The sequence below is a fragment of the Engystomops pustulosus genome, chromosome 2 (genome assembly GCF_040894005.1).
Source record: "Engystomops pustulosus chromosome 2, aEngPut4.maternal, whole genome shotgun sequence".
Classification (NCBI taxonomy): domain Eukaryota; kingdom Metazoa; phylum Chordata; class Amphibia; order Anura; family Leptodactylidae; genus Engystomops; species Engystomops pustulosus.
The window spans coordinates 177,518,217-177,530,496 of NC_092412.1; the positions used below are offsets into that span (position 1 = coordinate 177,518,217).

General features: G+C 40.3%; 1 protein-coding gene across 2 annotated transcripts in view; it reads left to right on the forward strand.

Annotated features, from left to right (window-relative positions):
* SLC6A17 (solute carrier family 6 member 17) overlaps positions 1–12,280 on the forward strand; it is a 59,743-nt gene that overhangs the window by 20,459 nt on the left and 27,004 nt on the right. For both annotated transcript variants that reach the window (XM_072137406.1, XM_072137405.1), the window contains exons 2-3: positions 2,140–2,521; positions 9,919–10,076. In XM_072137406.1, the coding sequence (XP_071993507.1) occupies positions 2,239–2,521; positions 9,919–10,076 (441 nt within the window). In that variant the 5' untranslated portion in view covers positions 2,140–2,238. The remainder of the gene's footprint in view (positions 1–2,139; positions 2,522–9,918; positions 10,077–12,280) is intronic.

Sequence of the window (12,280 nt, forward strand, 5' to 3'; positions counted from 1 at the left end):
GGGATTGAGGTTGCAGTTTGGACACTCGGTCGCTAAAAGGTTTGCCATCACTGATACAGAGTGTACATAGTAGACCACAAAAAGTAGTCATGGGAAATTCCAGTCTTGTTGTGCGTTCTGCAGTTCCCCATTCCCCAACATTTCTTATCTGAGCTGCCCACACACACAGTACAGGTGTGTACTATGGAAGATGTGCACTGGTGTATACATATTACGCTGTAAAATGCACAGTGTTATATTATAATGCACATCCTCCACTCTTTAGTGTGTCGGGCCTGATGTCGGGGGCCCCCTGACATTGTGAGCCCCATAGCAGCTGCTATCACTGCTAACCCTGTAGTTACGCCATTGGGTAGCATACCGAGAACAGGAAAACGCATCAGCTTTCAGAGGAGGAAAAGGCACTATCCGGTTTCATCAAATAAATGACTTTTTTATATGATAAAAAGTTATATAATTTTCAATGTACTTCAATGTTGCTTAAATTTGTAGTTAACAGTTATTAGTTTTACTTTGCTCAAGTTTTAAACACAATTTACTATTTTAATGTTAATATTACCAATTTTTAATGTTAATCTACCATATGTTTTCATGCATTGTCAACCAAGCATACATTGAAAATGCTATAGCTACTGTACACTGATGCAGAAACCCTGAACTGAGCGGTTTTGCTGAAAAAACAATTATAAAATGATGATAATGAGACTGTCGCTCCTGTGGCTGTCTCAGCGCTTCTCCTCTAATTATGCACTGCTCCAGAGAATTATGTCATCACTGTGTTGTCCCTGACAGGCAGAAGTAATCCATTGCCGCACCATCCCCTAGCTGCTGTGTATCCAGCTTAGGTTGATAAGTCCTGTCTGGACAGTTCAGGAAGCTCCGTAATGTTTTAATGCACAGCAGGCTGCATGCCACCCAGCTTTCCCAATATTTAGAATTATTTTTTGAGCAAAACCACTTGGTTCAGGGATCAAACAAGATATGTTTCTGCATCAGTGTAGCTTCAGCATTTTCAAGGTATGTTTAGTTCACAATGCATGAAAACAAATGGTAGATTTCATTTAAAGGAAGTGTAACATCAAAATCCAGAGTAATAAACCAAAGACACTAATAGATCCAGGCACTGTGATTGCAGTAATCTTTTGTTATTTGTTATCTTGTTATCCATGACCTTTCTCCTAAAATCAACTTCAAAGTTATGCTAATTAGCCAAAAGTGCATCACCGGAAACCGTCCATATTGTAGCTTTACCTCCCCCTGATCCCTCAGCACTTCAACCCTCCCTCTGCCTGCTTTCATCTCGCACAGTGGGAACAGGAAATGCTCCTGTACAGTGTAACAGCCTGTGAAGCCAGAATACAGAAGGACTCTGTTAATCTGCCCGAGAGCACTTGTGGCACATTGGCATAATTTTAAAAGTTTATTTTGGAAGGAAGGAGGCCAAAGATAACAAATATAAGAATACCACCGTCAGAGTGTCTGGATATATGAGTAAGTATTCCTGGTTTATGGTGTTTGATTTTGATGGGGGATGATCTTTAGTAGATGATAATAATCATGAGTATTATAAATACATATTTTAAAAAAAATAAAAATATATTATTTTTTAATACTTCTATTGTGGGTTCTTTTGTGCCAGTAGGTTTGGTGCAATTATATGCAAAGTCATAAGCTGACTACACGCCTTCCTGCCGATAGGCATGGTGAAACCCATAACAACCCTGGTGTTATAATTTTGTCTTGAGGTTTAGGCCGCTTGCTCACGAGCGAGCTTGAAGTGTCAACTCTCATCAAACTCACATGGTGTGCTTTCTGCAATGTCCGGCCCAAACGCTCAGAAACAGGAACTGAACTCAGTGTTTGGGCCGGACATTTCAGCAGCAAACAATGCTAGTTTGATGCAAGTTCATCACGTCAAGCTCGCTAGTGGGCAAGAGGCCTTAATCACAGTGTAAAATTATTTTGTGGATTTTGCCAATTGCCACATGTTACTAAGTTTCAGATGAGGATATATTCTATTGGATGTAGCTCATCACTTATGTGAACATTATCGCTAATTAGCGATGACATAATTGTACTTTTTATACATATTTTATTATCTACAGAGATGTAAAGACACTAAATCTGTTTTCTTTTCAGGTCAATAGTGAATGGAAGCCAGTAATAAATAGCTCCTTGTGCGGGATTGCTTCAGTTCTTAATCATCTCTCTTGGTCTTCTGGATTCTAAACTTCTCAAATGCCTAAAAACAGTAAAGTGACTCAAAGAGAGCATAGCAACCAACATGTCACAGAATCTGTTGCTGACTTGTTGGCCCATGAGGAACCAATAGATCATAAAGCTAGTGCTCTAAATGTATCTGGTGAAGAAAGTAGAGGAAAGCAACTGGAAGATACTTCTGAATTGGAGGACAGGCCAGCATGGAACAGCAAACTACAGTACATATTAGCCCAAATTGGATACTCCGTAGGTTTGGGCAATGTTTGGCGATTTCCGTATCTGTGCCAGAAAAATGGTGGAGGTAAGTGCAGATATTTTTGTGTACTTATATTTAAGAAGGAAAAATACTTCTATATCTATCTATATATCATACATAGTCAGATATGTTTTTTAATGCAAAGGTGCAGTATAAATGTATATCGTGTAAGTGTAGCCCTCGACTGTCGCCTGTAGTCCTATAGACAGTGAATAGAGTGGCAGGGGGCATGCTTCGTCAAATCAGAACTTCTAGTTTTCATAAACTATGGGGGTCACAGTTATTCAGTCCCCGCTAATCAGAATGTTATTACCATGCTTTTAGTAGTGACAACTAGAAATGGATCCACAAGATGACAAGTACAAAACCTTTCTTGCTACTACTTGTCCTATAGGCACCACTGCTACCTGCGCTAAAAATGTGTAGCAAAACATGAAAAAAATCTCCCGTATTTCTTTTTACAAATTTGTAAATTTTCTGAATTATTGCTGGTTTTTCTGAAACAATCAGTATATGCCAGGATTAATAGTCAGACCAGTTTCTTAACCCCTTACCGCCAAAGCCACTTTCATCTTCCTTACACGGCCCATTTTGTTAAATCTGACACTATATAGCAGTGGTGGCGAACCTATGGCACTGGTGCCAGAGATGGCACTCGGAGGCATCTTTGTGGGCACACAGGCTGTCTCCCAGGCACAGAGTTTGCCAGACATGGCGCCTTCCTGCAGTCTCAGGCAGTCTAAGTAGTGCCCTGCTATTTTAAAGTGACCAATCCTGTGCTGCCAGGTCCTGTCCGAAGAGTGAGAAAGTGTAGACAGGGTCGGATTGGAGCTCAAAGATTCCGGTAGCAATAAGTTTGTTACTGCCTAAATTGCTGTGTTGGCACTTTGGGAAAAGCTAGTGTGTTTTGAGTCTTGTTTTGGGCACTCAATCTCTAAAAGGTTTGCCATCACTGCTATATAGTGTCACTATAAGTGGTTATAACTTTGGAACGCTTTAACACATTCAAGCGATTTTGAAATTGTTTTCTATTGAAACTTTGTACTTCATGTTAGTTGAAAAATTTTGGTGGTATGTTTTGTGTTTATTTATGAAAAAAAAATTATATTGGTGAAAATTTGGAAAAATGTTCTACTTTTTCAACATATAGTCATAACACCAAAAAACTTGATAACTAACATTTACCGGATGTCTGCTTTATATTGACATGGTGTCTTTTATATATCCTCTAATTTTTGTAGGATTTTATGGGGCTTTAGGTGAGATTTTTTTTAAATTTTTTATAAAAAACGCTCATTTTTTTGGAAGGTCCTGCTCAGCTTTCAATTCACTTTGAGAGGCCTAAATAATAGTACCATTATAGAAACTACACCCCTCAATGTATGTAAAACAACTTTTATGAAGTTTGTTAACCCTTTAATTGTTTTAAATGGGTTAAAACAAAATCGGGTGCAAAGCTATTTTTCAAAAAATGTACGCATTCTCAGTGTATAAAATACCAAAACACTCCAAAGTGAGATTGATACCCAATCTCTCCTGAGTATAACAATATCTCATATGTGGTGGTAAACTACTGTAGGGGTACACGTCTGGGCATCAAAGGGAAGGTGCGCCGTTGAGAGCAGATTTGCATTGTCACTTTTTATTGGCTATACAATCTTAATTTTTTTGGCAATTTGGACATATAAGGGCTTATTTTCTGCAATATTAGATGCACTTTACAAATACTTAATTTTAGTAGGTCATTAGCTCATTGATGAGATTTTATTAACTTGTATAAAAATTGTCAATTTTGGTTTCCTTTCTTTTTGTATCTTTTTGGGGTCGTACACTATACCATAAAAATGATTATTATATGATTAGGGTGATTATATGAGGTATCTATATAATTTTTTATATATTTTTACAATTTTACTAAAGAAAAACTAATATAGAGAAAATCATTTATTTTTGTGTCAACCATTTTTTGTTTGGCAGAGCTTGTTTAGGGCCTATTTTTTACCTGTTGAGTCCCCCTTTTAAGTGGTACCACTTTGGTGCACATAACTTTTTTTGATCACTTTTTGGAACATTTTTGTAGAGGGGCTGTCTAGTATTAAACCTTTCATTACAATCAGCACATTGCAATGATTGAGAAGGAAAATACCCATATACTGCCATACTATAGTATGGAAGTAAATAACAGGATCGATCAGACAACCTAGGGTTAAAGTACCCTAAGGAGTCACCCTCCTTTTCCTAGAACTGATATAAATATAAATGAACAGTAAAGATCATAAACAGATTACCTTATATACTCGAGTATAAGCCTAGTTTTTCAGCACAAAAAAATGTGCTAAAAAACCCAAACTCGGCTTATACTCGAGCCAAAAAAATAAATAAATCAAAACTCACCTTTCTGGCTGCACCCGTAGATCTTCTGTGCGATCCATCTGGTATTGTTGTGCTGCACGACGGGGTAGGGGGGGGCTATATACACAGGGGCAGGGGCTGGCAGGCTATATACACTGGGGCAGGGGCTGGCAGGCTATATACACTGGGGCAGGGGCTGGCAGGCTATATACACTGGGGCAGGGGCTGGCAGGCTATATACACTGGGGCAGGGACTGGCAGGCTATATACACTGGGGCAGGGACTGGCAGGCTATATACACTGGGGCAGGGACTGGCAGGCTATATACACTGGGGCAGGGACTGGCAGGCTATATACAGTGGGGCAGGGGCTGGCAGGCTATATACAGTGGGGCAGGGACTGGCAGGCTATATACACTGGGGCAGGGGCTGGCAGGCTATATACAGTGGGGCAGGGGCTGGCAGGCTATATACAGTGGGGCAGGGGCTGGCAGGCTATATACAGTGGGGCAGGGGCTGGCAGGCTATATACAGTGGGGCAGGGGCTGGCAGGCTATATACAGTGGGGCAGGGGCTGGCAGGCTATATACACTGGGGCAGGGGCTGGCAGGCTATATACACTGGGGCAGGGGCTGGCAGGCTATATACACTGGGGCAGGGGCTGGCAGGCTATATACACTGGGGCAGGGGCTGGCAGGCTATATACACTGGGGCAGGGGCTGGCAGACTATATACACTGGGGCAGAGGCTGGCAGGCTATATACACTGGGGCAGGGGCTGGCAGGCTATATACACTGGGGCAGGGGCTGGCAGGCTATATACACTGGGGCAGGGGCTGGCAGGCTATATACACTGGGGCAGGGGCTGGCAGGCTATATACACTGGGGCAGGGGCTGGCAGGCTATATACACTGGGATAGGGGCTGGCTGGCTATATACACTGGGGCAGGGGCTGGCTGGCTACATACTGGAGAGGCTGTGACCAATGCATTTCCCACCCGCGGCTTATACTCGAGTCAATAGGTTTTCCCATTTTTTTGTGGTAAAATTAGGGGCCTCGGCTTATACTCGGGTCGGCTTATACTCGAGTATATACGGTAGGTATCGCCTCATCCAAAAATGCCAGATCTATCAAAATATAATAATAGTCTTTCAATGCTTTTAACCCTGTAACAGAAAATAGCGCCCAAATCGAAAATGGCACTTCCATAAAAGGTTCCATAAAAAGTGATCAAAAGGTTGTACAGTCCTAAAAATGGTAACATTGAAAACGTGATCAAATGTCGCAAAAAAATTACACCATCCACAGCTCCGTAGACTAAAGTATAAAAAAGTTATTAGGGCCAGAAGATGGGAAAATATTTTTTTTTTTTTGTATTAAGGTTTTAATTTTTGTAAATGTATAAAAACATTATAAAACCTATACAAATTTGGTATCCCCTAAAAACGTACCGACCCAAATAATGAACTAGACATGTTATTTGGGGCATACAGGGAAATCCGTAAAAACCCAAGCCCACAAGAAAACAGCGCAAATTTATTTTTTCACCAATTCCACTGCATTTTGAATTTTTTTCCCAGTACACGGCATGGAACTTTTTGAAGTGCTATTTGTTACACAGAAAACAAGCCATCACACAGCTCTGTACATGGAAAAATAAAAAAGATATAGATTTTTTAAGGTGGGGAGTGAAAAATGAAAATGCAAAAACGAAAAAAGGGCTGCTCCATAAAATAAGTCATTTTCATCCTACTGAGGGTTGTTGTAATTAGATACTGATACGTCAGAACATGTATAAGTTTCTTTTAAGGCCAAAGTTGTATTTCAATTGGGCGTGATAGATGCCTATATTTATGTTATAAATATAAATAGGAAAATTATAGAAAATGTGTGGGGGTGAGGAAGGTAAAGTGAGAGTTTTGAACATATAAGTGGTTTCCAAATATGATGTGCAATGGATGCCCAAATGGAAATTGCAATTATTTCTGGAAATATACAAGTTCAATGCCCACTATGTGATGCCCAGTTTGTGCCACTATGAAGGAAGCAGAGTTTTCTGATGTGAGAAAGACCCAACTTGTAATCTTAAACACTAGAAAATACAATAGGGCTCAAGAATGATAAAGCTCCTTGTGTATTTGAGGCAGAATTACAAAGTTACAGAGGCTAAAAAAGGAAAATGGAAAACCTAAAAAAAATTAAACCCTGTTTACAAACTACACTCCTCAAGGGAATATTCAAGGAGTATAGTGAGCAATTTGACCAACGTTGACTTGTTACAATAATTGTTACAATAATTCCTTTTACCGAAATGAAAATAAATAAAAACATAGGTTGGACGTAAATTGTGAACTTGTTGCATATATTGTAGTGAAATATATGTTCGTCAGGGAAGTATCCTTTCTAGTGTATATAGTGTCCTTTCTAACCTTCTTGTTGGAACAGACTCTTTTCGGAGTCCTTCCTTTATTAGCAGTCTGGGAGACTTCACAGGGAAATGTTGCCCTGGCAAAACACGGGGGACATCTAATTCAGAGGTACTGGGGCCCTTTCCTTTCTGTCCAAATATTAGTGCCTTAATCACCACCTCTTGAAAATGACTTGACCTGCAGATTGGAACAGCACATAACAGTTGTACAGCATCATCTGTACAATGTACACGGCCAGCATTTTGTACCATATCTTTGTTTTCCGTAGGGCACTGTACGGCTTCAGCATTGTATGGAAGAATGCAGTGTGGCTTGGGGGCAGCGTTGGTGGTACCTCGTACAGGGGTGAAGGTACTGGAGTCCCCATGAATTGTGGTCAGAACAAGGACATCACTTTTGTCCTTATACTTGACCAACACCATGTTCTGATTGCTGGGCGCCTTCATGTCCCCCTTTCTAAGTGGCTGCCTAACAAGGGATCCTGGGAGACCTCTCTGGTTTATGTGTACAGTGCCACACGCTACAGAACCCCTGGAACTAAGGGATTTTAAAAGTGGAATGCTGGTATAAAAGTTATCCACATGCAGGTGGTAACCCTTATCCGGTGTACAGATCAGCAAATCAGAGCTCTCTGGTTGGTAGTTGTTCTTTTCAATGGCAACATTTCCTGCTTGTAATGTCTTCGATCACTTTTTAGAATACTTTTTAGAGATTTGATGAAAAATTTTCATTTTTGGTCATTTTATTTCCCAATAATAATTCTGAGTTATTGTTCGGATTGTTACTGATGTGGTGATACCAAATATGTGTTTTTTTCTTGTGATTTAGTGTTTTCTATTAGATGTGTATAGATAATGGTGGTGTTTAGGGGACTTTCACTTTTATCATTATTTAATTTTATTTTAAAAAACTTTATTTATTGAGCTAACACATATTTATAGAGTTAACACAGTCCAATATAGATGTATTTCACTGTGTTATGTAATCCACTGAGCATGATTACAGCCGGGTTTGGTCTGGAGTCAGGGCCTGTCTTTCAGTGAAGATCGCACAGCCATTGTGAACACACCGGACCCTGGAACTGCCATCAGTAGATTGGACATCCGTTCTGTATGGTGCAGGCTTCACTCGTGAGCCAACACCATACCATGCGGTCAGCAAGTCAGGAAGGGGTTAAGCTTCCTAGGACCTTGTTTTTAAGAATATTGAATATTATGTAAAAAGGGAATAGTTAAACTGGAACATAGCAACCAACTGTATTAAGGGAATGGGCAAATTAGAATAAAATGACATATTACAAAACTTGGGGTTATTCAGCTTAAAAAAGACATCTAAGTGGGACCTCAGTACAATGCAATAATATCTGAAGGAACAGAGATTTTTCTAATGATCTTTTCATACACAGGCCTGTGGCCAGGACAAGGGGGGCTCCTCTATGCCGAAAGGAGAGGCAGTTCTACCATTGCCATAGACGGGGATTATTTTCTGTAACAGCAGTGAGACTGTGGAACTCTCTGCCCTAAAAGTTGTGTTGGCTAATACATTGTACATGTTCAAGAGTGACCTGGATGTGTAACGTTGATTTGCGCAATTCCTAAATTTAATCCTGTAGTTCTTGCTAAATGGACCCAGTAGGTTTCATCAGGCCTACTGGGCTCAGCAACTCAGGTATCCAGCTATTTAGGACTCTTCCTCATCTTTCTCCTGGTTCGGTCTCCAAGAACATTGCAGACTGAGCAAAAGTGTATAAATAACAGCTGAGCTTGGGGTTCTGGCTTAGTCTTTTCTCAAGTTTTTGCTGCTACAGAACGGATTGCTGTTATCCTGCTGCTGATGCAACAGAGCTGACCTAGATCCCTGACTACTGGTCTAGGCTGTGTTCCTGTTTGCTAGAAAATTATTATCCTGCAACAGTGAACAAACTGAAAGCCCTCTTTGTCCTAAGTTGAAGGAGTTCTGACCAGCCTGTTACTATTGGACTGTTTTGTTGAGGTACTGAAGGAACCTTGAGTTTACTTAATCTCTCTTTTCTGTGTGCATCCTTGACTAGTCATTACCATCACGCGCTAAAAGTGGTGTGGAATGGTGTGACTGGCTGGACTGCGGCTCCCTATTATACATGTAAGAGGGAGCCGTTCAGGTGCCAGAAGAGGGGCTCTTCTTTGTGAGCAGAGTCTAATGAGCGAGTTCACTAAGAAATGCTGTAATTCCCATCATTAATCTGTAGGATGCGGTGTGCTCTCTGCGCCTCCCACCTGCATTATAAGACAAACTCAGGCACAGACACTCACAGACACTTCCTGCTGACAAGCAGCATGCAAAGACTTACAGTACTCCACAAATTACAGATAAGATCTTTGTAGCAGGGGAAGGTATAGCAGGGCTGACTGTGTGTGTTATAGCTGGGATGTAGCAGAGCTGAGAGTGTCATTGAGGTTTATATCCATCATGGATCTCATAATCTCTCATCTCTGATCTGTCTCGTCTCTCATTCAGCTTCTGAACATTCAATAGTATCTGACACACAGATGGGGGTTAAAAATTATCTTTATTTGTAAACATCACAAGGGGATTTCAATTTGATAACTTTCTTTCATGGGCAAATCCCTTTAAGTGTATTGTCGGACTGTTGTCTCAATGAATGTATTCTTTATTTCCACAGGAGCATACATGGTCCCCTACCTGATCTTGCTCATTTTGATTGGCATTCCTCTCTTCTTCCTTGAACTGGCAGTGGGGCAGAGAATTCGCAGAGGTAGCATTGGCGTATGGAATTACATATGTCCTCGGCTTGGAGGAATTGGCTATGCTAGCTTACTTGTAAGCATTGGCTTCCAAAAATGATATTTTATAATGTTCCTTGAGGTTGTATATACATATTGAGATATGTAACTACCACCATGACAGATTATTGATATGTTGTTTTGCTGCAATTGTAGTACTTAACATTTTTCTAAAATCATGATTATTGTGCCATTTCTTTAATTTTAGCAAGCTGCAGAGATTACATTTTTACCATGGAAATTGCTGGGTAAAAATGCTATAAAAAGACAAAGAATTTTCTATGACATGCATCGTTTTTTTACACAACTCCATTGTGGGAATATTGTGTACTCAATTTCCTGGTACCCATTGTTAACATAATGGAATAAATAATAATAATAATAATGATGTCATTTTCTCTTTTTCTTAACTGAATGCCTATCCTTGCCTATCTTGGCACATTGTTTATTAGAAAGGTTGAAGATAATGTAGCTAGTCAGGTAGTTATTGCATTTTATATGTGTTGTGAGACAACTGTGTTCCTTAGCATTCATTGGGGAGAAATATTGAGAAACCTTAGCAATATGTATGTAATACTGTATTAGTTTTTATCTCTGGTCATTCAATTTACCATAATAGAAGAAAATCAACCATGAATGTATCCACATTTACCTTATCTGCTACCTGTAATATAGCTCCTTGAGCACAGCAGATAATCATAAAAAAGCTGCTTCTAGATCCCTTTTATTTATTACATCTCATTCATCAACTCAAAAATCCTAAATTGTTAATCTTCCATCAAAGAAACAGAAATATATGGTACTCTATGTATGTGCCGGAATAGGTCTCTATGCCTTAATTTCAGACTCAAAAAGTGCTTGGATTTTGAATTTTATGTGTCATCCCTAGACAGAAATTTTTGACATTTCTGTCAACATGGACCTTCTTCAGACTTCGATTACATAGAGCAAAACAGTTGATAGCCTGTGATAGCCAAACACAATTTGTAAGCAACAGCAGTCATGTGAAATTTTTGAATTTCAAGATTGCTGAAATACTGGATTAGACATCTTACAATTATGCCACATCTGTTACACATCTATCAAAATGTTCCTACAAAGTAGATTAGCAAGACACAACAAACGCATGCGCTTATTCAATCTCAACTAAAAGTTTAGCACCACTGTTCCATATGGATAACAGGAATGTGGCACCAGTGTTGGTACCCCACCATGTGGCTACATTCACACCGTACGCCGTATATACGTCCCCCCATAGACAGCAATGAGCGACGGCACCATACGGGAGCTGTACGTTCTGTAACCCGGAGAAAGATAGAACATGTCCTATCTTTCCCTGCAATACGGCACCGTGCGCTGTACATAGCTATGGAGATGGGCGGGGATGAGCAGCGCTTACATGTGCCCGCCGTGCTACAGTACAGCCAGCACATTGTCGTGTGAATGTAGCCTTAGGTGGTGACAATTAAGGTACATCCCAATCATAACAAGGGCCTTACAGATAATCTCATTTGCATGATGATCTGAAAATATTGATTAGAATTGTGGCTAAGAGACTTAATTATTTTATTACCAGGAAACCATGTAGGAATTATCCCAAGATGGCCAGTAGAGGTAGCATTTGAGTAGGATGGGCCTCTGTACCTAAGAAAAGGCCTCCTTCTGAGGGCTTTGTTCCAGGGTTGGACTAGTCAAATTTAGTTCTAATGCAGTCACTGGCATAGGCCTCATATTGGGCTCCGGCACCTGAGACTATGCCGGAGCCCAATAGGAGGTCCCTTCCAGTGATTGTAAAAGTACTAGGTCTGGCTGGAACCAGATGCTGGAGTACTATCACTGCATCTGACACATTGAATAACATCTGCTTCTTTAAGACACAGATGAAGTTGACCCTATGAGTTATATTTGGCAGGAGCCTTCCAGGTGCATGTTACACTCTTACCCTGGATGCCCTGCCACATAAAGACATCATCACACAGCCACGCATCCTATCCCATATGACTGCAGCAGCAGAAAGAATACTGGCAGAAGACTTGGGAGCACATGATTTATTTTTTGTATAGCTACATTTCAGTCAACAGAGAAAGGGTGTGAAGTGCAACTATTTACATTTCATGGGGGTGCCCTGTAATATTCATTAGGTGATCGCAGTATGTAAAATTAATGGGCTGCCAGTCTGTAATATTCATGGGAGGCCCACAGAGTAAAATTCATTGGCAGTCCAGTAAGTGAAATTCATTG